This window comes from Taudactylus pleione, unplaced genomic scaffold (assembly GCF_031769625.1).
Source record: "Taudactylus pleione unplaced genomic scaffold, aTauple2 ptg000065l, whole genome shotgun sequence".
Lineage (NCBI taxonomy): Eukaryota > Metazoa > Chordata > Amphibia > Anura > Myobatrachidae > Taudactylus > Taudactylus pleione.
Window position 1 is genome coordinate 12,746,247 of NW_028284467.1, and position 27,781 is coordinate 12,774,027.

General features: G+C 42.3%; 1 protein-coding gene across 1 annotated transcript in view; it reads right to left on the bottom strand.

Annotated features, from left to right (window-relative positions):
• Positions 1 to 27,781, bottom strand: part of SCN8A (sodium voltage-gated channel alpha subunit 8) — a 181,112-nt gene that overhangs the window by 43,196 nt on the left and 110,135 nt on the right. Inside the window, exons 15-20 of the mRNA XM_088465943.1 lie at positions 27,083 to 27,439; positions 21,029 to 21,481; positions 16,197 to 16,314; positions 13,399 to 13,553; positions 7,154 to 7,327; positions 3,199 to 3,321 (exon numbers count right to left, since the gene is read on the bottom strand). Coding sequence (XP_088322069.1) covers positions 3,199 to 3,321; positions 7,154 to 7,327; positions 13,399 to 13,553; positions 16,197 to 16,314; positions 21,029 to 21,481; positions 27,083 to 27,439 — 1,380 coding nt within the window. The remainder of the gene's footprint in view (positions 1 to 3,198; positions 3,322 to 7,153; positions 7,328 to 13,398; positions 13,554 to 16,196; positions 16,315 to 21,028; positions 21,482 to 27,082; positions 27,440 to 27,781) is intronic.

Consider the following 27,781-nt stretch of genomic DNA (forward strand, 5'->3'; position numbering starts at 1 on the left):
GAGTGTTCATGAGTTAATGACATCAAACGGAATTGATATGAGATGCCGCCGGTTCAAAAACCGATGCTCAAATGCCAAATGGTGCAGAAACCCGACAGGCGCAGGTAAGGACCCTAACTCTCTCCTCTCCCCCCCCCCAACTCTAAGCCTTCCTTAGTGGTGCCTAACCCTAATCTACCCCCGATGGTGACTAACCCTAACCCCCCCATTCCCGCAACCTAAACCTAATCTTCCGGGGGTGTGCCTAACCCTATCCTCCCCCCCAGTGGAGCCTAACCCTAACCCCTCCCTTCCTGTAGGCTAACCCTAACCCTCCCCGGTGGGGTTGTGTAACCCTACTCTCCCCCCCGGGGGTGCCTAATCCTAACCCCCCAATCCCGGCTAACTTTGCATACTTACCACCGTCCAGACGTTCGGCATCCCGACGGTCGGGATGCCGACGCCGGTATCCTGATGTCCTTCGGGGTATTGATGTTGGCATTATGCTGGGAGGCAGGATTACGGCGTCCGTATTTCGACTGCCGGCATTCCATCTGCATGCATATGAACTGCATCCCCATCCAATAGAATGCCATATCTATATACCGAAATCAGGAATCAATCCAATCCCCACATCATCTCTGACCATTTTGTAGTAAAATAAAGGTTGGACGGTATAGAGGCACAGAGTTACATGGAGCCTAACGATTGAGAATATCTAGTGCGCACTTAGGGTGGTTTCCAGATGCTTGGAGTCTCCCCTCTAGCTGAGGACAAGCCGGTCCCTCCCATTTCACTGCATGTGGCCATGGATCTGCAGACCCGTTACACTCCTCTCTTCCCTACTGTGTGCCCATGTGTCATGAGTAGGATGAGGCACACCTTCCCACGTATACAAGAGAGGCAACCTCTGAAATGTACAGTGTCAGGTGGGAGTGGTTAAGGGGGTAAGGGTGGAATTTTCTAAGCAACGAGTTTGAAATCATGGCAGGATTGTGTACATTTTCAGGCAGTTTTGCAATTACATCAAATTACTAAACTGAATCCTGCCACAAAATTTATGCAAAACCACACTTTAGACCGAAAAACGCCATTCCAATGTTATAATAGGAGCAATTATCCAAGCCCCTACATGCCTACATGGAAAGTAACGGACCATCTCTCTGGATCTGAATGAGTAAAGTAGTGATGAACGAGGAATGTGTAGGGATGTTTTTATTCAGCAAATTACTTTTCCATTCGGTGTGTTTATGTCTTGTTGATTTTTTTTTATTTATTTACATATGCACTGTACCCAAGTACTAACATGCCTCGGCAGCCATAACATTTCCCATCAGAATGGGGCTTTCTTCTCCTAGTGGTGGAGAGGCAGCAGTTTGTTTTGCAGACCAAATCCCCTAGAGAATACATCCCCACACTTACTGGTCTAGGGAAGGTTAGCACTATGGCAGAGGGCCCCTGGGTTATGTGTCCCCATTGCTACAGTGCCATTAGTCCAGGTTGGGGGGGGGGGGGGCAGGGAGACACCCTATGCCTTTTTTTATATGTATCTATTTTGTAATAATAATGCATGTACAAGGTTGCATAGATATCCAGGGGATCCATGAAGCACTACACACACACTACATTACTGAGAGCGCGATTGGGATTTAGAAGCCAACAGCGATCGAAGTTGGGTTCAGATTAGAAGTTTCCAAACTGCCTTTAGAAAATATTTTAGTTTTGGCCTTGAACCTGCTGTAAATTCACAGTTGATCGCAGCTTTTACAAAACCACTGCAAACCTGCCGCTTAGTAAATCTTGCCCCAAGTGTGGAAGGAGAAAGGGCTCCTAATGTATGTGGCAATGTGGGTTGTTAATTTAAGGGTGAGGCCCGTAGAGGCTAATCATTTACAGTAGTAATGGGTGGCAGCTATAAATTTATTGGTGGAGTGATGATGTGGGCAATTTATGCAATTTATTTGATAATGGGGTCATTGTAGTGCCTAAGGGGTGGTAATGGAAATTCTTGTCTAGTTCTTATAAAACTGTACATGAAAGCCAATTAGAAAACCTACAAACATTAAACAAAACATAGCACATAACCACGCTTACTTTCCTGAATCATATAACAGCTAATTAGCAGCAGAAATTAAAAAAAATCAGGAAAGATAACTGCCAACATTTTTACTTTATTTTTTTATAAAAACTTTCCTTTGCATCCCATGTGTGGTGGAATTGCAACAATCAATGCACAATAATCATGCAAAAGCGTCAGAGACAATTTTGTTGCAGTTGGGGGTGTAAAGTAAGTGGCATGTAAAGGCAGGCAGAATTTGCTTATTTGTGATGCATTGTCCGGATCATAGAAGATTCCCACTATGTGTACCAGGGCATCATTTTATTTAGCTTACAAATATGAGACAAAATATATTGAGAAAATAGCTCCTAAATTTTTTTCCATAAATATATACTGTATATATATAATATAGACTCCAAGATTTTCAAGTTAATGCAACCATCTAAATGAGAGCGCATTTCTATTCGCATTGGTAAAGTTTATGGTTCTAACACAGTACTGCAAGAGTTCCAATACATTTCAGGAAGCTTTAGAAGTCACTGGTTTGAAGATCTGCTTGTGTTCCTACAGCCACAGTGGTAGGACAGGGCACCATAAAGCATAGAGAGAAGTGGAAGTGAAGGAGCTTGCTGTCAGACAAGCCTTCCAGTCTTCATAAGACTGGACTGAGAACAACAAGGTGCAGCAAGATGAATTAAACCAAAATGTCAAAATCTCATTAATTGGATGATTAGACAAATGATCTCTTCTATCTCTGACACAAATACAGATATTTAAATTTCTGCTATATACCCAGTTTCCCAAATATTATACAAAACAAGTTATGAAGATGAGTTATAAAGGGTTCAAATTCCTCTTCTTTGCACCTGGTGATTCTCCCTATAGAGATACAGCAGGGAACCCTCTGGATGCTAGAGATAAGCCAGGCCAAATGAAAACAGCCAATGTTACGATGTACTACGAATGATATGTTGTTTGTGGCCCATATTAATGTGATGAGGCAGCTGAATGCGTCTCCCACGTTGTAGCAGAGAGTGCGGGGATAAGGGGGTCAGCAGCTGCATCATGAACTTTGAATTTCAATCCAGTTTGATCAGTTCTAGCATGCTTAAAACTGCTCCTTACGCATGCAGAAGGATCAGCTGCTTTTAGCATCTTACCCTCATCCCTTCAAATCGTGACAAGGCTCTTAGGGGTCTCAAAGCTCTTAAGGTCCTAAGGGACTTAATGGCACCTAGTTCCGAGTAGCCCAGGGCATTAGCTATAAGGCTTACTAAAGAGACCTACACAGAAACAGAAAAGCAAAGAGAGGTTCCAGACTGTTAGAATGAAAGCCTAACACTGATTGAACAGCCTGGATTCAAGGCTGGGGCCCCAGCTGTCTAAGTCACTTGAACGACCTGAAAGGAAACATGATCGAAAAGGTATTGTTAGAACAGGAAGGAAAGGTGTAAGAGAGAAGCAGAACCACATCAATAGACTGTAGAGTCTGCTCACAAAATTCTTACCCTGGCCCCTTCAACGTCTGCTGGTTACAGCTGCTCCCATTAAATTAAGCCAGACAAATTAAAGGTACCTGTGAGAAAGAATACAAATAAACATATACAGGACATGCCTCCTACATATACGTTTTCTGGAATTTAAAGATGTGTATTGTGTGACTAAACCTGCTTCATGGTTTGTCCTACTCATTCTGTCCTGGTATATACTATATATTATCATAATGAGGATTACAGGGCGATGGCTTTCATGAAGGATTTCAAACATGCGGTTGTCCTTGAAAGATACAATATAAATAAAAATGATCAATTTATGTAAATACCAAATTTAATAATGCGTTCGAAGAAACGATATATACGCAATATATCAATGAGCAGATACAACTACTATCCTCGACGTGATAAAATCAGACTGTATGGTATAGTTGTATGTAGTATACTAAATGATTTAATGTTTACTTTGTATCAGTTCTTCAGAAACATTGGGGTCTATGTACTAAACCTTGGAGAGAAATAAAGTGGAGAGAGATAAAGTACCAACCAATAAGCTACTATCATTTTCACAGTCTGTAAAATGACAGTTAGGAGCTGATTGGTTGGTACATTATCTCCATCCACTTTATCTCTCTCTAGGGCTTAGTACATAGAACCCCTCAGTCACCAAAGTTGCGCAAATGTAGGAGTCTGTAACTGTGACTAATGAGAGTGGGTCAATTCTTAGGGACTTGAAACACAGTACTTCTCTGGAGAATAAGACCTGTAGGACATATGACATAGAAATACAAATATACCTGTAATAATATAAATTTGTTGTTAATACATTTGTTGTTTATTTTCTGGAAAATATGTATGCAGTAATGTGACATCTAGTCCAATGTACATTTACTAACTCTTTATATAGATCTAACTTACTGTAGGTGAACATAAATCTTTGTTACTCCATTTACAGTAACCCAGTATTAGTATAGAGTGCTGTAATTCATATAATACAGGGGGATGTACTATTTAATTTTCCAGATACACGTGAATCACTACAGGGGTATTTAAGATTTGCCATTCTGTAGAAAACAAAAATATTATTGTTATTATTCCATATAACACAGTTTTGGTAAAGGGTCGGAGAATCTTGGTTAAACCGCGTATCTCACATTAATACAGAATTATTTATTAGGGAACATAATCTAGGAAATACAATCTATTGGGGTATGTTATCTTTGTTATTTCATGTATCTTGGCACTAGTACAAGGAAATCTAATTGTTGGTATATTCTATACACAGACTTGGCACAGGGGTATAGAAAAAAAAAAAAAAAATATATATATATATATATATATATATATATATACAGTCAGGTGCATAAATATTGGGACATTGACAGAATTTTCATATTTTGGCCTCTATTCACCACCACAATGGCTTTGAAATGAAACAAACAAGATGTGCTTTAACTGCAGACTTTCAGATTTAATTTGAGGGTAATTACATCCAAATCAGGTGAACGGTGTAGGAATTACAACAGTTTCTATATGTGCCTACCAATTTTTAAGGGGCCAAAAGTAATGGGACTATCAACTCAAAAGCTATTTCATGGACAGGTGTGGGGTATTCCCTCGTTATTTTATTATCAATTAAGCAGGTAAAAGGTCTGGAGTTGATTCTAGGTGTGACATTTGCATTTGGAATCAGTTGCTGTCGATTCTCAATATGAGATCCAAAGAGTTGGCACTATCAGTGAAGCAAGCCATCATTAGGCTGAAAAATCAAAACAAACCCGTCAGAGAGATAGCAAAAACATTAGGTGTGGTCAAATCAACTGTTTGGAACAATCTTAAAAAGAAAGAACGCACCGGAGAGCTCAGCAACACCAAAAGACCCGGAAGACCACGCAACTTTGGTGGATGACAGAAGAATTATTTCCCTGGTGAAGAAAAACCCCTTCACAACAGTTGGCCAAATCAAGAACACTCTCCAGGAGGTAGGTGTATATGTGTCAAAGTCAACAATCAAGCGAAGACTTCACAAGAGTAAATATAGAGGGTTCACCACAAGATGTAAACCATTGGTGAGCCACAAAAACAGGAAGACCAGATTAGAGTTTGCCAAACAACATCTAAAAAAGCCATTACAGTTCTGGAACAACATCCTATGGACAGATGAGACAAAGATCAACTTGTACCAGAGTGATGGGAAGAGAAGCGTATGGAGAAGGAAAGAAATTGCTCATGATTCAAAACATACCACCTCATCAGTGAAGCATGGTGGTGGTAGTGTCATGGCGTGGGCATGTATGGCTGCCAATGGAACTGGTTCCCTTGTATTTATTGATGATGTGACTGCTGACAAAAGCAGCAGAATGACTCATTGGACGGCGCTTCACACTGCAGATGGACAATAACCCGAAGCATACTGCAAAAGCAACCAAAGAGTTTTTTAAGGCTAAAAAGTGGAATATTATGCAATGGCCAAGTCAATCCCCTGACCTGAATCCGATTGAGCATGCATTTCACTTGATGAAGACAAAACTGAAGGGAAAATACCCCAAGAACAAGCAGGAACTGAAGACATTTGCAGTAAAGGCCTGGCAGAGCATCACCAGGGATGAAACCCAGCGTCTTGTGATGGCTATGCGTTCCAGACTTCAGGCTGTAATTGCCTGCAAAGGATTCACAACAAAGTATTAAAAAGTGAAAGCTAGGTTTAGGATTGTTTAGTTTGTCCCATTACTTTTGGCCCTTTAAAAAGTGGGAGGCACATATAGAAACTGTTGTAATTCCTACACCGTTCACCTGATTTGGATGTAATTACCCTCAAATTAAATCTGAAAGTCTGCAGTTAATGCACATTTTGTTTGTTTCATTTCAAAGCCATTGTGGTGGTGAATAGAGACCAAAATATGAAAATTCTGTCAATGTCCCAATATTTATGCACCTGACTGTATATATATATATATATATATATATATCTCCAGTCATTAGTTTAGAGGTCTTGTACTCTCTCTGTTATTCTATAATCCCTCAGCATAAGCATAACAGTATGCAGTTATTGTAATCCATACACATCAGTTACCAGGGTTATGCAGTCTTTAAAATTCAAGATAGTCAGCATTAGAACAATAATATATATTCTTTGTTATTCAATGTTTTCCAACATTAATACAGGTGTTTGGAATTTTTATTATTCCATATATCCCACATTAGTAAATTGTTACACCATCTATGTTACACTATGTACTTTTGCATTAATACAGGGGTATTCAATCTTTGGTTGTTTATATACCTCTGCATTAGGGGTATGTAATATTGGTTATTCCATATACTCATCCTTTAGGACAGGGCTATGTAATCTATATTATTATATGTTACAATAGGGGTATGCAATTATTGCTTTGCCATGAATCCTGACATTAGTACATGGATATGTAAAGTTTTTTTATTTTATATAGCTCAGCATTAGAATAGGGGTATGTAATATTAATTGTTCTATATAGGGCCTATGTAATATAACAATATCAGAGAAGCCAACACTTCAGTTAAGGTGTATACGTAAACAAATGTAGAAATGGTAGGGAATAGAAAAAAGAGCAATGCTTGGAAACAAACATAAAACAATACATACATCAACAATGAGGAAGTCTAGCCAGCACCAGGCATTGGTGAAGAACTTGACAAATCCATAAGCCAGCCATTTTAGTAACATTTCCAGGATGAAAATGTAGGTGAAAACCTTATCTGCATACTCGAGAATTGTTCGAATTGTCTTGCGTTGTTCTATGTAAATGTCTTCAAATGCCTGACGGGAAAAATGCATTTGTTACGTTCAGTATTGGTCGAGGGTTTCCGATTTGGACAGCATTTATTTGACAGTGTACATCGCTATGGAAATGTTATTGAAACTCCTAATTGAAACAAACGGTACTGGTGCTCAACACAAAGCTAATGTAAGAGGTCAGTCCTATTAGGTGTGAAGGGTGCAATGTGCCGTTGCAATGGCGTTTAAACGCCGGAAACGGCACCGCATCTCACACCCTTCGCTACCCGACCCAAGCCTGGATTCGCATAATTTTGCTCGGAACCCTATGGGGCTGCGAGCAATATTAGGCGAATCCGGGCTGCCGTATAGTGCGGCCACTGTGGCAACGGCTCGCACCGGCGAGATCATCGCGGCTAATAGGATTGACCCCTATGTTGGGAGTGGTAAAATCTCAAAAAATTTAAATGGATCCATTTAAAAATAAAAATAGGATGTGACACCAATTTGACTTCAGTACGAGAATAGGTAGTATTTTTTTTGTTAAAGAAAAAACTGAGTTGTACAGTATCTTGATTGATAAGCACCGGAAAACTACACAGGAAGCAAATAAATGTGTTGATCATTTGCCTGCTCCAAGGTGTCAGAAGGGATACTTACAGTAACTCCCACTGCTCTGCATATGGGAGGATTTTTTTGCTATCAAGACCCCTGGCAGCCCCTGGAGTCTGCATATACTACTTAGTGGTGCTTGGCTGCTGTTAAAGACATCTACTAGCAGCCCGTGACGCAGCAACTAATGCTACCGCACACCATAAATGCCTCTGCAGAGCTACTTTACTTTCTCTCTGGCAGAACTGGCAACATCGAAAACACGAGATTATCTCCAGTGCTGAGGGAATGTAGTTTATATGCTGTCAGACGGGATGTCGACAGTCGAAATACCGACGCTGGAATCCCGCAAAATGCAGACGCTGATATCCCGAAGGGGATCAGGATACCGACGTCGCCATCGCGACCGGAATCCTGAACGAAGGATCCAGGTAAGTATCGGCGCGTCAGCCGGGGATGGGGGGTTTCGTTTTAGGGACCCCCAGGGGGAAAACAGAGTTAGACACCCCCCGGGGAGGGTTGGCTATGGGGAGGAATTGTTAGAGTTAGGCACCACCGGGGGAGAAGGTTAGGGATAGGCACCACTAAGGGATGGTTAGGGGGGAGAGAGGAGGGATAGGGTGCTTACCAGCCTCTGCTGGGATCTTCAATAATCGGGCTTCTTGGGTTGGGATTTGAACCGGCAGCCGCCAGTATTTCATACTCAACCTCATCTCCTCCCAGTCCTCAAACCCCCGGCGTCTCTTTGCCACTTTCAACTCCCTACTCTGCCCTTCCCCTCCTCGCCTTCCCTCCTCGCTCTCTGCCCTTGACTTTTCCACCTACTTTAAATCTAAAATTGACTCCATACGTGAGGACATCATATCCCATCAGACCCTCAGCACTCCTCCCCCTCCTTGCCCTTACCACCCCTCCCCTTCTGTCTCACCAACTCTAATATCCTTCTCCCCTGCTTCTGGAGAGGAAGTCTTGGCCCTCATCCGGTCCTCCCCTCCTTCCACCTCCCCTCTTGACCCTATCCCTTCCCGTCTCCTCTCCCACCTGTCTCCTTCTGCCTGTTCCCATCTGGATCACCTCCTTAATCTCTCCCTATCATCTGGCACTGTCCCTTCTGCATTCAAACATGCTCTTGTCTCCCCCATTCTTAAAAAACCTACCCTTGATCCTAACATACTTTCCAACTATCGACCCATCTCTCTTCTCCCTTTTGCTTCCAAACTCCTTGAGCGTATTGTCTACAACCGCCTTACCACCTTTCTTTCCTCCCACTCTCTCCTTGACTCATTTCAATCTGGCTTCCGATCTCTCCACTCCACTGAAACTGCCCTCACAAAAGTCAGCAACGACCTCCTTGCCGCCAAATCCAAGGGCCACTAACTACTCTCTGCTCATTCTCCTTGACCTCTCTGCTGCATTTGACACTGTAGACCACCCTCTCCTCCTGCAAATCCTTTACTCTCTCGGTTTACGTGGCACTGCCCTCTCCTGGCTTTCCCTTACCTATCTGATTGTTCCTTCGCTGTGTCCTCTCATGACTCCTCTTCCCCTCCACTTCCACTAACAGTAGGAGTTCCCCAAGGTTCTGTTCTTGGACCTCTCCTTTTCTCCCTATATACATCCTCTTTAGGTGAACTCATTAACTCCTTTGACCTCCAATATCATCTCTATGCAGATGATACTCAAATTTACCTTTCCACCCCTGAGCTCTCCCCCTCACTCCTTACCCGTATCTCCAACTGTCTCTCTGCTGTCTCTTCGTGGATGTCCCAGCGCTTTCTTAAACTTAACATGTCTAAGACTGAGCTGATCATCTTCCCACCCTCTTCCACTACATCACTTCCCACAATTTCATTATCTATTGATGGCACAACTATCTCCTCTAGCCCCAAAGTGCGCTGTCTTGGAGTTATCTTAGACTCCTCCCTCTCCTTTAAACCGCATATTCAGCACCTCTCGCAGTCCTGCCATTTTCACCTAAAAAATATCTCCAGGATTAGACCCTTCCTCACCCAGGATGCCACTAAAACCCTCATCTACTCACTGGTCATATCCAGATTGGACTACTGTAACCTTCTCCTATTTGGCCTCCCAGTCTCTCACCTCTCTCCACTACAATCGGTTCTCAATGCTGCTGCTCGGCTCATCTTCCTCTCCAGACGTTCTACATCTGCTTTCCCTCTCCTTCAAGCCCTACACTGGCTCCCCTTCCCCTTCAGATGCCAATTCAAGGTTCTTACATTTGCCTACAAAGCTCTCACCAAATCCTCTCCCGCATACATTTCTGACCTTCTCTCCCTTCACACTCCTGCCCGTCCACTTCGCTCAACTAATGCATGCCGCCTCTCTTGCCAACTGATTACTTCCTCCCACTCCCGCATCCGAGATTTTGCCCGTGCTGCTCCCTACCTTTGGAATGCTCTCCCTCTCCCTATCAGACTCTCCACCTCTCTACAAATCTTCAAACGGGCTCTCAAGACCCACTACTTCATCAAGGCCTTTCAGCACTCATCCTAACCCACCTCATGCTCTTTCCTTCCTATCTTCCCCTTCTGTGTCACGCCTGTCTGTCTGCCCCTCCCCTTAGAATGTAAGCTCTCACGAGCAGGGACCTCTTCCCTCATGTGCTTCTCTTTACATTTTCTTCTACTCTCTACTCCCCATTAGGGCACCTAACACGGGACCGCCAACTCCCGGCAGCTTATTGTGAGTGCTTTAATCACTATTTCAGCAATGTATATAAGTTGTGTCCTTGTCCTGCACTGTAATGTACTGTAAGTTACTTGTTTCTTGTTTCACCTATTAGTTCTATGTACTATGTAAGGCGCTGCGGAACACTTGTGGCGCCATATAAATAAAGGATAATAATAATAATAATAATAATAACCCCTTTATAGATCAAAACTTCATTGTGACACTTCTGCCATGCAAAACTAGTCTCTTACTCTCCATAAATTGGAGCCTAGTAATATAGGACTGGTAAAGGTAGTGCCAGCACTTAAGATGTAAGTGATCAAACACCTAACCCAAACATGGGCTGCAATTGGCAAATAAGGGATGACCCAACAAAAAAAATAGATAATCAATAATGCAATGATTTATGGGTTAGATTAATGGCCTCATATTACAACTCACTATTGTCATGGATAAACAAAATGTAAAAATAACAAAATCACTTTCACTATTGTAGACAATGTTATAGGAATAATTAAATATAATTTAAAAACACATTATCACACATTAAAAATCAAGTTTAAAAAATAAAGCATAAAAGAAAAATGAAATTCTCACTTTATTCTCACAATTTTATGTTTTATTTTTTAAGGCTGATTTTTACCTTGGGATTCTGTGTTTTTTAATTATTTTTAACAGTCCTTTATTACTAGGCTCCTCAGCACCAGAGATACTCTCCTAGTTTCAATTCTAATCCCTTTGGGTTAAGTTGGGAAACCCACTAGTTCTCCTTAGGTCGCAGAGATTGGACACAGGTTGGTGCCTCCTCTACATTCATTTTTACATAGAACTGGCAACATGGCAAGAAGGAGAGTATCCATCTACACAGCAAGACAAATGAGCCCAAAATTCCATGACAGAGAATTTAGATCTTGATGAATGTTTTGTGAACTAAGAGGACTACAACCAGAGGACCCAAGGGATCAAGCAACAAGAAGCCTCTGGCGTTCTCCCACTACTCAAAATAGTTGCTGAATTGCCAGTTTATATTTAGCAGCGAACTCATGGAAATCACGTTGCTTCTGTAAACTCGGAACCTATTACATAAGCTCCGGACAGTTGGACTGAGATATTGCTGATAAGTGCATTGTTCCCATTCACCCATATCAGAGTAATTGTGTTCAACCATTTAGAGATAAAATCATTCCAACCACATGAACTACCCATTCAGGGTCATCCCATGGCACGTTCCAGCACTGCAGATACTATGTTCGGATACCATGGAGCATGTGAAGTTAGCATGGAGTGACATTATAAAGATTTGTTTTCTTAAAACAAAGGTACTCCTATATCTGACTGATGTTGTGCTTGCAAGTTACTAGGGCAGCATGGATGCAGTTCAAATACCGGCGCTCTGAATGCCAGCACCAGAATCCCGACACCAGACAGAATCCCGGCGCCAGCATCCCGACCGCAGGCATCCTGACGGTAAGTACTGGGGTTAGGGGGAGGGTTAGAGTTAGACACTAGGGCAGGAGGGTTAGGGTTAGGCACTAGGACAGGAGGGTTAGGGTTAGGCATTAGGACAGGAGTGTTAGGGTTAGACACTAGGACAGGAGGGTTAGGGTTAGGCATTAGGACAGAAGTGTTAGGGTTAGACACTAGGGCAGGAGGGTTAGGGTTAGGCGTTAGGACAGGAGTGTTAGGGTTAGACACTAGGGCAAGAGGGTTAGGGTTAGACACTAGGGGGTGGGTTAGGGTTAGACACTAGGGCAGGAGGGTTAGGGTTAGACGCTAGGGGGTGGGTTAGGGTTAGGCACTAGGGCAGGAGAGTTAGGGTTAAGCACTGGGGGGGCGGATAGGTTTAGGGTGAGGGAGGGAGGATTAGGGGTAGGAGTAGGTTAGGACATGTACCCAAACGGTGTAGGTATCCTGACTGTCGGGATGCCGGTGTCGGGATTTTGACAGCCGGAGCCTGAGCGCCGGCATCCTGTACCCAACTCGGGCAGCAGGCAGTCATTTCAGTGGATTGAAATAGATTATGCAGAGAAATAATGTGTGCAATATAGCTTTATAAAACAAAAATGTAAGATAATCTAATCAGGTTATTATTCTTTTAACACACATTACATGTCCTGTTTTGTTTGATTTACTAAGTTTTTTCAGGATAAACATATCACAAAGGTAAAATATTTGGTTCTGCAACTACTGAATTCGGCCTGAAAAATGCATAAAAAGGATAACTCCTCACTTTATAAGGATTATAATCCACGTTCCCAATGTCTTCTAGAGCACCAATAGTGCTATATAAACAAAGTCCAGTAATTTACCCCTGCAGTACATTGCTAATGCCTTATATTAACTACATGGTGAACAGAGCACAAATGGATTATACAGTACAATGGTAATTACTTATCCAAATACATATTCTACTATACACATTATCGTCAGCAGCGAGTGGATAGCAGACTATGGGGACTGCGGTCTGTGCTAAATTATATTGACTTTAAGCCAATTTAAATCTTAGCTCTTTGGAGTTTGGCCACGATAGCTAACGTCATCTGTGTAGAAGCAGCTCTAGCTGGGGAGAGAATTGTCAGAGAGACCCTCTTATCCCTCCCCAGACTGAAGGCAGCACCTGTGCAGTGAATATGCGGAGTCAGAATCTGTAAGTAAAGTGAAAGCGTATGGAAAATAGAAGAAAGTATTTTGCATGCCCTGTGCATGGAGGAACGAGGCCCCTCCCTACAGGGATCATGGTTACTATGTTATACGCTAGAAGTACAGGGTTTCATTGAGACAAAATGAAGTAAAATAAGATTAAAACTTACCAGAGCCCCCGAGCTTAACAAAATCATGAAGATGATGAAAGTTTCAAACCAGTTGTGCTCTACTATAAGGAAACAGGTTTTCCGCAGGGTCCACCATCTCTTTCCCCACCCATCTTCTATACTGAAGTCCAAATGCTTGAAACGTGCCACACAGCCTGCAAAATATACACTCATAAACCAGATCAAGCTTAAACACACAGCAAGTAACCAGCAAGATCACATGCCCATGGAGATAAACTATATATATTATTATTATTATTATTATTAATTTATTTATGTATATAATAAATAGCACTCACCAGTTACGGTCACATGCATAATGTGAATTTCCACAATCACAAAATCGACAATACATGTCAGTGCTGGGTTTAGGGTTAGGCTGCCAGTAGGTTTAGGATAGGGTAAGACCTCCCTAACACTGAAAAAACACTATGTTGGCATGTTGACTGTCGACATGCACAATGCTGACATTATGAGCATGTCAACATTGTGCATGCCAACAGACATAATGTCCATGTTGACATTCTAAATCTTGACATTCAGACCATGTCGACACTGGTGTCGACACCCTGAATGTTGACATTACATACCATGCCCTTTCAAAGTGCGCCCTATTCAGCCCATGTCTCGTCATTACCAGGATCAAATAGTTGTACTGTATATTTACAATTAATGCAATTTTGTCATCTTAAACTTTGCACATGTTTGTTCATTTTGTGACATATATACCTGTCTCCATGTATATTGTTCACCTGAATAGTCGCCTCTTATTTAGTTACAGTATGATGCAATTGTATAAACGGTACAGACACACTTCTCGCACTTGAGCCTTACAATTCTTCATACAGCCGCTGTCCCCCTTCTACCTCCTGTATTCCTACGTGTTTAGACAAATTATATTATATTCCATAGTGTTTACTAAGTCTTATTGAAGCTTCGTATATTTATGTATGGCATGGACTGATCTATATGTACTAGTTGATGTATTGTGTATGTTTTGCACTTAAGTCACTATGGGCGGTATTCAATTGTTTACGCGCCCGATCTCCCATCTAAAACGTCAGGAGATCGCGGGGCGCTATTCAATTGATGCCTGTTATTGCACTGATCGCGCCCATAGAGGATGGGTTTAGCCGAATAAAACGGCTACCCCCGACCAAAGTGCTGGGAGCAATTGCGAAAGTGCCGTTTGGACGCCCAAACAGGTCACAATTTGCCCATTTCAGCTCACTCTGAGGTGCGAGCTGAAATACTGCGCTGGCAGCTTATAACAGGAGTAACAATTGAATAGCTCCTGTCGGGTGCTGTGCTGAGAAGCAACATCGGCTGCACCATCAGGGAATGAAAACAACCTAAGAAGGCACAGAATCAGAGCAAGTGCGTTTTTAGACCCAGTCACTGACAGCGACAAGCCAATGACACGCCAGGGCCTGCATAGCCACCCCCGTTACCTCTCAGGCACACCCACTGAAATCTACAGTTCTTGCATCAAAATTAGCTCTGCATCTTTGTGCAGTAACCAACGGGACGCGTGTGCTGTGCGACTCGGAAACAAGCGCAGGACATCCGTCATCAGCCAACTGCGTGAATATCGGCATTGCATGCACTTAGCATGCACCTCAGAATCAGGCCCTTAGTGTCTGGGAACCATGGGCACCAAATCCTTTAACAAATAGGTATATTAGCTGTAAATCAGACTAAACTAAAGGTATTGTAACTTGGGATATGTGTTGGTATATATTTACAATCATAGAGGCTACTACCATAAACCACCATCACACCAGCACTCCTACTTATCACTAATTGTAATTAAATTCACCTTGTAGTCAAGGATGGGCCTGTTCTAGTAGTAGAGCTTTGAGTTATATACTGTATATACTCGTTTGACTGTGTGTGGGAATGCACTCCATGATAGCAGGGTCTTTCTATTGGGCCAGTCCTTAATCACAAAGCTTCCATTTATATTTTGAAATACTGCATGTAAACTTCCTTTTCTAGCTTAAATAAATGACATTAGTAATACTGTCTTTATTTCATTCCCATTCATCAGAAGGAGAAAAACGTGGCATCCCACAGTCGCTGGCGGGAACAAAAATGTCTACATGTGTGTAAATGATCCTTACTGTTGTGTAAATGACCTTTACTGTTGTGTAAATGACCCTTACTGTTGTGTAAGTGGACCTTACTGTTGTGTAAATTACCCTTACTGTTGTGTAAATGACCCTTACTGTTGTGTAAGTGGACCTTACTGTTGTGTAAATGACCCTTACTGTAGACAGAGACTTGTAAAGGGGGGTATCCACTAGACGATAAAGTTGGACGATTGAACGATAATGATAAAATCGTTCGATAATCGTTCTAACATCGTTTGAACATCGTTTGCAAATCGTGCAGTAATTGTTTCTAACGATGTACGATGCGTGCTCCCGCTGGTCGTTTGATCGTCTCCTCTATCGACTGAACATGCAGGTCAATTTCACTTGATTGCTTACAAATCGTTTACACATCGTTTACACATCGTTTACACATCGTTCACGCTGAACGATCAAACGATGAACCACTATCTGCCCACTATAGCTGAAAACTCTCAATCACAGATTAGTTTATTGTTATATCTTTTGCAAATCGTTTGCATATCTTTTGCAAATCTTTTGCAAATTGTTCAGAGTGGAAGATCATATTTCAAGGGAAAATCGTTAAGAGGTTGGACAGGAATAAAATCGTCTAGTGGATGCCCCCCATAAAGATGCTACTCCTAATGTTTACAAATATTAACATTTTAGCTTTAAGCAACGCACCCTCTGTAAAGCAGTTATCTGGATCTAGATATTCTTCCGGCTGTTCCACTGGAACTTCTTCTGCTTCTGGTTTTATGTCAACTGTACTTCCCTCTGAGGAGCTAGTGTCATCCATTTTCTCCATGAAAATAAATAATACAAATGTCATAAACAGCTTTCATTTCAAAATGCCATAAATTAATTATTGTATGGCTGCAATAACTTAAGTCTTTCATGCTATGATGGAGTTTCCTGCGGTTGATGTATCAAGCAGTGAAAACAGTTGAGCAGTGGACCAGTGGATTGCTCATAGCAACCAATCAGCTTTGAGGTAGCATTTATCAAATACATTCTATAAAAAGGTAGGTAGAAGCTTATAGGTTGCTATGGGCAACTTCTCCACTTGTCCAATTCTCCAATCTTTTTACTGATGTGCCCACACACACCTATCCTCAAAGTGCAACAAATAACCCCACTTGCTGTACCACAGACTTTGCGGCTTTATTGCATAGCTACAGTAATACAACAAAACTGCCAAACAGTGGTGCTTGTATAGCATGTAGCTGCTAAGTGCAACTGAGACACTAACCTGTGTAAAAAGGTAAAAGACTGTGGTCCAATAAGAGTGAGCCGCACCATGCTTCACGCTTTGTATCATTATGCTTAACCTGCGAGCTTATAGCAATTCCTTTGTGAGAAGTATACCAATCCTGAGTGCCTAGTACACTACAAGAAAATGTATGTGCAAATGTATGTGGCTCTGATATGAATAAGAAGCAAAATTTAAGAAAAAGTTCAAAAGTCTAGGAATCACTACATGTGGCAGAGCGTCTCAGTTGCCCCATGCGTCTCGTGCCATATGACGCAAAATGGATAAGTGTATGAGGAAATATCTGTAAAAAGGACTGGTCACCATCTGCATTTGATAATAATGCATTAGACTATAAAAAGCAACAATTTATGTCTCATTCATGACTTCAAGCTTTTGACCTAAAGCTAATCTCTGGAAACAGCAAGTGCTGGGCAGTTCATGAGTATTCATATACCCAGACCTTGTACCACCAACATGGCACTGGCATCTGAATGTGACAGGGCATCTTTTTATTGTGCACCTTACGGTTATTGAACTTGCGATGTTGCTTTAGTTTTGTGTTACTTTAATATTTGTACTGTATATCTTTGCTATATTTTGCGTTTGCAGTGTAATATTCTTGCTGTGTAAACATGCCTTTAGATGCATACACAGAAGTCACAAAAAAAAAGAGAAAAATTCAGCCTTGTGAAAAGCACAGATGAAATAAAGGAGCTGATTCAGACCCGCTGGCTATGATGCGAATGCTCGTAGCTGGCCGATAATCGCTTTCTGCGCATGCGTACGCATCGCAATGTGCGTGCGCAAACCAGTGCGAGAGATCGGGATGCGTTCGTTCGCTGCGCATAGACTGCCCAGCAGAGCGAGTGACAGGAGAAGCCATTTGTGGGTGGTGACAGGGGCTGGGCACTAGAAACGGGGGAGTGGAGGTGCGAACGCAGGCGTGCCTGAGAGTTGCAACGCCGTTTCAGAGACGTGCATAATTAAAAGGCAGCGTCATAGTACACGTCACTTGGTGGGATTTCACTCTGATGTGATCGCAGTGCTTGCGGGAGGGTATAGACAACCTCATGCGCTGCGAGCGCATCCGATGGTGCTCGATATACCAATGTTTTCAAGCACTTCCAGGAGATGACGTGCGCAAGTGGGCGTCTTAAGAATGGCTGGTGGGTGTCTGCATACACTAAGTGATCGCACGCCAAGACATAGTGGGCGTGCTAAGTTATGCGATCGCCTGCCTTACATACGCAGGGAGCGAGCGAACGCATCTAGCGAGTGGGTCTGAATGAGCTCCAAAGTACAATATATGGTCCGGAACACAGGGGAAATCACTTAGAGTGATCAGGATTTCATTGTAAACTTGACCACTAAACCTGGTGGATCAATTTGGTAGTTCCAGACCAGACTTCCAACAATTTTTTTGGGGGGAGACAATTAAATTAAGTGTTCTTTGAATCGCACTTTGGGCCTGATTCAGACCCACTCGCGAGCGGCTGTCCGCTCGCAAGTGGGTCGATGTTATGGACTGAGCATGCGCACGACGGAGGGAGCTCCGTCGTGCGCATGCGCCAGACGCGACGAGCGAAGGAAAGTCCTTCGCTCGTTGTGTCTGATCAAAGGGGGCGTGCTGTCGATGTTGATTGACAGCACGCCCCCTTTGGTAGGCGTGCCGGGGGCGTGCCTCCCTGACGGGGGCGTTCCCACGGGAACGCCTCCCATCAGAAGCCGGCCCACTGACATCACTAATGATATCAGTGGGAGTGAATTTGGCTCTGGCTCCGGCTCGCAATTTCGATGGTCGCGATGGTCACGACCATCGCGGCCATCAAAATGCACGCTCGTATAGCCTGTGGGTGGTGATCCACAGCTATACGAGCGTCCAGGAGGACGCTCCATTTTCATGGAGGCCGGCCCTCATTCAGAGCGTGCGCTCTGCTCAGAGCGTACGGCTCTGAATGAGGGCCCTTGTTTCAAAGCAGCTAAAGGGCCAAAACCAATTCAGTGATTATGAAATAAAAAGATCAGTCCAGCAAATTTGTATTGGTCCCAGCAAAGGGAAAGTGTGTGTTTTTATCTTATAATAAATTGTAACAATATCACATGGGGTTCAGCGCTCTATTTACTCTTTCAACAACATAATCCTGAGAATCAGAATACTAAGAGTGAATTGAAACAGAAAAGTGAAGATAATTAAATGATACTACGCTTCAATGTGAAGTACAATACCAAAAGGGGATATAGGGCTTGATTCAGAGCCGCTCGTAAGCGGCCGCTCGTTCGCTCTGAGCGATGTTCGCACAACTGCGCATGCGTATGGTTCGCAATGCGCATGCGCAAACCAGTCATTGCGGTCGGAAATCGCGTGCTCGTAAAACAACAGGGGGCTGCTAATTTGATTGACAGAATGTATCGTTTGTGGGTGGTAACAGGGGAAGGTGCTTGAAAACGGAGGAGTGGAGATCCGAACGCAGGCGTGCCTAACGGTGAAAAGGGCGTTTAATGGGAGTGCATAATTAGTAAAGGAGCGTCATCGACCACGTCACTTGGTTGTCTTTTAGCCTGAACTGCTCGCAGTGATAGCGGGAAGTAAATCCTACCACAAGCACTGCGAGGTGCCTTTCGATGTTCCCGATTAATCTAATAAATAACGGAGATGACGTGTGATGCGAACGGCAAAGGGGCGTCTTTACATGATAGCGAGCGCAATTTTCGGACGCTCACTCAAACATAGAGGCGTCAACACACCGCAAAGAGCGAGCGCTCAATTTAAATATCCGGCCCCTTTTTAAGAACGAGCGCCCGCAAATAGCGTCCGGGTCTGAATCAGGCCCATAGTCAGTGTGAGGCTGGAGCATAAAGGGCCCACTGGGGGAATGCAGTAATTGGGGTCCATGCGTAAGGGATGTGGTCAGCCAGCACAGTAGCTTGACTAACTATTAGACAAATATTGGTGTCGTTTCTATAGAAGCAAACCAAGAACTGGTTTATCAGCGGTCCTGCATGACCTGGTAAATGACCCTCTAATAGAGTAACAATGTAGAATTCATTGCACAGTCTGGAACTTTGCACCTAGAGGAGGAGGTGGGGCACTCAGGCAGTGGGGCCCACCAGGGATTTCCCCTGTACCCCTGTGGGACAGTCCAAGCCTAGATATAGTGATGATTTAGGACAAAAATATATATCTTAAGAAACAAACTTTATTAGAAAACGGAAACTTAACCTCTATTGCCTGAGGATCACACACTGAGCACCAGAGAGAACTATTACTCTGCCTTGACACATTTTCCTAGAGAAGAACAGTATCTGTAGGTTTCTTTATCAGGCTGCATAAGTGTTATTGGAGTGCCAATCGGATATCATTTACTGTATTTTCAAATAAAACTAATAATTGATCATGGCACTTAAGCTGCATTAAACAATGTGCAAAGCAAATCGCACTTAAATAAAATCACCCCACATTATGGGTCTCATTCAGAGGCGGTCGTAGGATGCAAGCGGTCGCTCAGAAACAGGGCGGCCGTTGTATCCTGAACGGCCGCCTCCATGTCGGTCGTTAGGCTGTGGGTTAACACCCATAGCTCTAACGACCGCTAAGGGAGATGGTCGCGATGGTCAAGACCATCGCGACCATCGGGGCTTACGACGAGACCCTAGGGTAGGGTCTCGTCAACCTTAAGCCCCAGGGAGCTTCCTGCTCTGATCGAGCAGGAAGCTCCCCACTGACATCACTGATGATGTCAGTGGGGCCGCCCCCAAACGGCAAGCGGTCCTACTGGAACGCCTCCGTTTGGCCAGGCACGCCCCCGGCCCGCCTAGCAAACGGAGCGAGCTGTCAATCAACATCGACAGCTCGCTCCGTCTGCTTCGACCCCGCTAATTACGGATCACCCGTCGTTAGCAGGGGCTCGCGCATGCGCATGACTCTGAATAAGGTCCTATATCACATGCAGCCCTCTAATGATTGTTAACTGACCGATCTGATCTTGTTATTGAAGTAGGGCAGATTATCTGTAATATAATGTTCACAAAAACTTTTTGAGCTCAGCTGACCAGAATGAGTATGCCCCTTGTATTGCAGTTGGTTAGACCAGCTACCAATGGCTTAATCTATGCAATCAGATCTTTCTATGTGTGATTTCTGTATTAGCTATGTGGCTGAAATATAGCCATGAGTACTGATGAATATAATTAAAAGCTCATATGCTTTAAAAAAATGTATTTTGTTTGGTCTTTGAGAACTGGTAATCACATTTTAACTTACTTCTTCATCAGATACACTGCTGATATCTTCCGTGTTAAGATTCTCAAAATCAGACTCTCCTACTGCAATGGGCACTTTGACTGTGAGGTTTGGGTTATTTATGAAAGACATGTGATCCTCGTCTATCATATATTTTTCCACACTGCTTCCAATACCACTGGTTGTGCCATTCCCGTTCTTCTGATAGTCCATATCCCGATTGATGTCCACCCCTGCATGATTAACTAAGCAGCTTTTTTTCTCGTACATGTCATCCAACGGTTTCTCGTCACCATTTTTCTTTTTAAAGTGCTTCTGTATAAAGTTGTGCACATGTTGTTTAAACCAAGCTATGCCTTTTTTTATTCGAATGGCCGATATCTGAAGGTTGTTCATTTCTCCATCATCATCCGTGGCAGCCAGATTGTCTGCACTGAACGAGCTCAGTAACAAAGCCAGGAACAGGTTCAATACCTAAGAAAAGTAACATAATGACATTAGTAGCAGTAGATTTAATGTTCACGTATTAAAATGACTCATTGTTGGTTATCTACTAACAATGCGCAAAAGTGCAAGGAAGCTTTATAGCATGGACTAATCTGATTACTGGTAGATTGCTGATGTTGCTTATTTGCAGTGTTAATAAATGAATACCTTTGATTGATGCAGTTTTTAAAAGAATAAAAGTTTTGATTTATCTTTTTAATAAAAATGTAATCCAAGTTGTATTTATTTTCCAAAGCCCAACTGAACTGAAAGCCCAAGGTGCTGAGTCTGAATCTGATGCTTCTGCGTCCACTTTCCCTATGGCTGCAGCATTGTACTCATGTCGCCAAAGTTGCAAATCTGCTCATCTGAAAATGCAAGCCTATCCTGCCAACTGTTCTAGTGTTTACAGGCGCAGCTGCCATCATTATTAGCATTGCACTTGCACCAGCCCCATGCTGGGTGCAAGATACCCATCTGAAACAGTAGGCACGGCTCAGAATCGCACGGAGGTTTAGAGTGGACACACGCCCACAACACTCCCATCGGAAAAGCCGCTCTGTGAGTCTTTATACTCGCTGGCCAGAAACACCTATTTCACGTTAGCCTCCGTCTGCACAAGATGCAGCATGCAAGCATCTACAGATGGGTCCTCATACATCTAGTCTTCTTGCGCGTTAAACAGCCCTTCTAGTCGCGCCATGCCGTGTCGTGACTCGGTAGCGCAGAGCGTCTTTTGTGCGACTTTTTACCTTCACATGTCTTATTCGCACAGCGATGTGAATAGATAGCACAAGCAGCTTCTGCTGATTAAAATGATATGCAGCATGACTATGTTCTGTGAGCGAGTGCGGGTGGTCTGCATGCGAAACGCTATGTTAAAGTGTCAGCGGCTGTAACACTGTAACATAGCGTTTTGCATGCAGATACACCCGCAGTCACACACAGAGAACATGGGCATGCTGCATATAATTTTAATCAGCAGAAGCTGCTTGTGCTATCTAGTCGATGTGTAAATAAGACGCATTTGAAGGTAAAAAGTCGCACAAAAGACGTTTGGCGCTACCAAGTCACACAGAGCTCCCGCCATATGTGTAGTGCGACTTGTAGCGCACGGAGGATGGATGTATGTGGACACATCTGTACTTGCAACTTCAGACACATCACATCAGCGCACAGAGGTAGAGACTGGCCATGTATAGCAGTAAGTTAATCCTTGCCGTTCCAAGTTAGTATCGCAGAAGCAGCCAAGTATTGCTCTGCTGCTATGGTTATATGTTGTTATATAGTAGTGATGTATGTTTTTGTTTTTTATTTTCTTTTTATATGGAGAGAAAAGTGTGGATGAAAAAAAAAAGAGCCTCACTTCAGTAATGGGACATATATATTGATAAATAGCTCCCAATGTGTTAGCCATTTCCATATTGAATATTTGAAAGTTTTTGTAGTATTTATAAATAAGATACATGTTGAACATTACATAATGAAGAACAATTAGGATTTTAAATACATAATTAAACAAAACAAAACAGAGTTTTATATCTAGTAGGTAACACTTAAAACAATATGATATCAGGGCTATTAAAGACAGGAGCTATTTCTAATATATATAATATGTTCAGTAAATCAACGCTCTCAGCATCCGTTCCTATAGTTCTCAATGTGGACGGTGATATATTATGTTGCCATTTGACAACTAAGCTTTTGGAGTTTGCCTCCATTAGATAATGGCATTAGTCAGTTACCCCAGTGTGCATTGGCTGTACCAGCAAGAATCTGTAGTTACATACTGTATATACGTTACTTCATAAATATGCCCCTAAATGACTGCTGTAATGTAGGATGAAGAAGCATTCAATGTCAGCTGAAAATTGTGTAAAGTAAACACCAATAAAAACTGTCTGGAATATTGTAGAAATAAATTTTTTTTTACATTATTGCTTTCAGAATACAGTGTAACTTGCTAGGGAAATGTATTATGCATATAAGGTTGGAGAAGTTAATGTATCTGTCCGATTAATTTTTTTCCTTTTGAAATGAAAACAATAAACACATTATAGTACACCAGACTCTCTAAGCAGTTGTTTGGGGCAGGATCATTATTATACAAATACTATTACAAAAGACAAAAGAGAAAAGAACTCTGGGCCTGATTCAGACCCGGTCGCAATGGGGCAAACACTCGCTCTGAGCGATTTTTGGCTAACTGCGCATGCATATAATTCGCAGTGCACGTGAGCAAGCCAGTCATTGTGATCTCACAACGGCCGCTCATATGGCACTATCTGGCCACTACTTTTAGCGACAGATAGTGCCGTTTGAGGGTAGTAACAAGGGAAGGTGTTTGGGAACGGGGGAGTGGATGTGCGAATACAGGAGTGTCTGACCGCCAAAACGGCGTTTAATGGGAATGCATAATTAGCAAAGTAGCGTCATTGTACACGTCACCTGCATGTATTTCAACCCTCACTGATCGCACTGTTTGCGGTAGGGAAAGGCAACCACAAGGGTTGCGAGCAGCTCCGGTGGCTCCCGATTAATCATAGAATTCCCTGAGATGACGTGTGTTGCGAGTGGCAAAAGGGCGTCTTTAAACAATTGCGTACGCTCATTACCGCCGCTCGCTAAGACATAGGAGGCATGACGCAGTGCGACTGCATCGTTTGAATAGTTGGCACCTTTCTGAATGCGAGCGATCGCATATTGCGACCGGGTCTGAATCAGGCCCTCTGTTTGGTGAGCACTCCTTAAGTTGATGAATAATAAAGAAAATTAAAACAGAACTTTTAATCAAATATACTCTAAAAAAAGAGCTACAAGTTTGTACCCCATAGCGTGATTCATATTATTTGCTACACAGGACATTATAAGGTATGCAGATTACTGACCTCATTGAATGAGTCCCTAGCGACTACATTTCTATAGATCACTGTGTTCCTCACGTGGAAGCACGGTTAGAAACAGCAGCGGTTATAGGTATACATTATATTTGATCAGTACTTTTACTTTCCCTCCACCACCCCGACCCCCTTTTCATTTAGCACTATAACCAATATATAACCAATATAATAACTCTGTATTTATTGTTGCATAGTGGATACATAGTAGATAGGTGAATGATACACACTTTATTTCTGTCATCCATTGCGATCTGCTAATACTGTGCAATCCTGAAATGATGCTCTTACAGGATATATCTGATTCTAAAGTATGATTCTAACCTATATAGGAGATAAGTAATGTATATAAACAAGATCTTTTGAATATTATCTTTCAGAGAAACACAGTTTGATGATCTAAGTTGACACTGCTCTGTAATATGTTTACTTTGAATGTTACAAGTGCAACTTCTATGAAATCCACTTTATGTGCCATATATGTTTTTGCACTAATGGATAGGTGCTTTTTTGGTTGCTCAAATTATTGATATTTTAGGTGTTTTTTACACATTGAACTTATGGTCAAGTGTTATTATATGCAACCATATGAATAAGAAATGTACTTGTTTGATTGATGCACTGTTTTTCGTTTCATATATCTGGATATCTTTTGCAAATAATGTTTTCTTTACCTCTATTAACTGCGGACAATCTCATTTGATTAGTTCTCACATTGAGTGTCCTATGCGTCCAGTACGACACCCAACAGCAGAAATGAAATTTCACTACGTCCCTGTTATCCTGCTGTTTCTAAGTGTAATCGGGTCTCCGGTAATCTCTCACTCCTCACATATAGCATCTTGCACAGGTGAGGAGCAGTAGAATGAGGAGTAGTAGCTCTATACCCTGACCTTACTTATTACTTGTACCTGACACTTTGATTGGATATGACAAAACGAAGGGTACACTTGGATGCATTATGATATGTAACATTTATAGATTGCATGGCCGATACTTCATGATATTGCTATCTGAAGATTTCTGTGCATACATATTAATGATCTAAATATTTCGCCCTATTAAAAGATGGACAAATTTTGATCATTATAATCACATTGAGATCAATTTTTTATGTGAATTATTTTTGTTTTGTTTTGTTTTGTTGTGTCATATATGTGTCACACATTTTATATAGATTGATGTCAATTGGATGCTGTATACGCATACATATGATATTTAATCTCTTTTTTTAGAGTATATTTAATTAAAAGTTAAGTTTTAATTTTCTTTATTATTCGTCAACTTAAGGAGTGTTCACCAAACAGAGTTCTTTTCTCTTTTGTCTTTTCTAATATTGTATCCAACTCTAGTGAGCACCGCCACTGCCGAGTATATACTGTTCACTTTCCCCATACATTACAATTAGTGAATAGGAATAGCGGTCCATTATCAATAACACATACTATATAAACTCACTCATTTGCCTGTGCGTCGTTATCCCCTTTTTTCCCCCTTTCCCCTAGCTTTGTATTCGTACAAATACGATTACACCAGAGGGAGTAACTGTATATCCTGTAGAACAGGGATGGGGAACCTCAATCATTTGGTCTGGCCCTCTGAGCTTTTCTCTGCTAGCCTCATCTGGCATCTGGCCTAGAATGGCACCCTGCAGCCAGAATCTATGCAGCAGTGCCACCTGGAGTATCCTTAGGAAGCTTCAGACAGTCACACCGCTGACCTTACAGCTCCCCGGAGCATCCTCAGGATGCTCTGGGCATTGCTGTAATCACTGGCAATTGTGGCCCCACCCTAGTGTGACATCACACAGAGGGGTCGTGGCCTGCACCGGCCCCGCGAATAATATTTTATAAATCAAAATGGCTGTCATCAGAAAAAAGGTTCCCCACCCCTGGTGTAGAACCTGCTCCCACTGAATATATGGCAAGGTGCATGTGCAGAAAATAGAAAAGACTCAGAATCTTTGCTATCCTCCACACTTGCGCCCTTGTTCCATCTATATATATGGAAATAAGGTAATTTGCCACATAATTGCAGGTGCGGTATTTCTGAAAAAATAGTCAGAACTTTGGTGTGAGGGACTGTCGGATCAGACATTGTAACACATGGAGAGTGGGTGGTCTGGGTCCCCCTTGACTCACTGACCCATGAACACCACACACCAGCATCCATTATAGATTCGCCAATGTGTACCACCCAAACTGTCTATACAGATGTGTCCACATACATCTTACTTCCCTGTGCATTAAACAGCCCTTCTAATTGAGCCGTGACGTGATTCAGTAGCGCAGAGCGTCTTTTTGTGCGACTTTTTACCTTCAAATGCATCTTATTCGCTAAGTGAATATGATGCACAAGCAGCTTCTGCTGATTAAAATGATAAAAAGTTGCACAAAAAGACGCTTCACGCTACCAAGTTATGCCACGGCGCTCACATGTTATGTTTATGGCGACTTATAGCGCATGGAGGTAAGATGTATGTGGACACATCTGTATGACACAAGAAAATAGCATATTAACACAGTGGAGACACTTATTGGGGAGATGACCTGATAATCATGAGAATGTAGCTTATATACTTAAATATACTTATATCCGAGGAACTAGTGACATCACTGAGGCATGAGGCTGCCTCCAATGTGTGAAAAATGTAATAAATAAATGAGTACATCAAATAAATATATATACTTACCACTAGGTTACCAATAACCATCACCATCATAAAGACAACCAGACACATTGCCTGTCCTGCGACCTCCATACAGTCCCACATAGTTTCAATCCATTCTCCACACAAGACTCGGAAAACAATGAGGAAGGAATGAAAGAAATCATTCATGTGCCAGCGCGGCAGCACACAATCTGGGTTTATTTTGCAGACACAGTCTTTGTAGTTTTTGCCAAATAACTGCATTCCCACCACAGCAAAAATGAAAACAATGATGGCGAGCACCACAGTCAGGTTACCCAAAGCACCGACAGAGTTCCCGATGATTTTAATCAGCATGTTTAGTGTAGGCCAGGACTTGGCTAGCTTGAAGACTCTCAACTGTTGGTAAAACACAACATTTTCTTTTAATTAATGGTGAATATGAATGCTACAATTCATGGCAAAACTATCTTATTACTAATGGTTATACTTTATACTTTAACTCACATTGTACCTCTCAAGTTTTTACCATTTACAAATTTCAATATCTTGAACAAGCAGGTCTTTTTAATCCTTTACAATAGTGTTTATTACTGTATTGTCATTATTATGTTCTATTATTTTTCTTACAAAGGTACAGTGACCTAAACAGTAGTAAGTTGGTGCAGACCAACAAGATTTCATGTCATCAAAAAATTCATTGGTCTCACAGTCTCTATCCCTTCCAGACCTTCTTTGCCT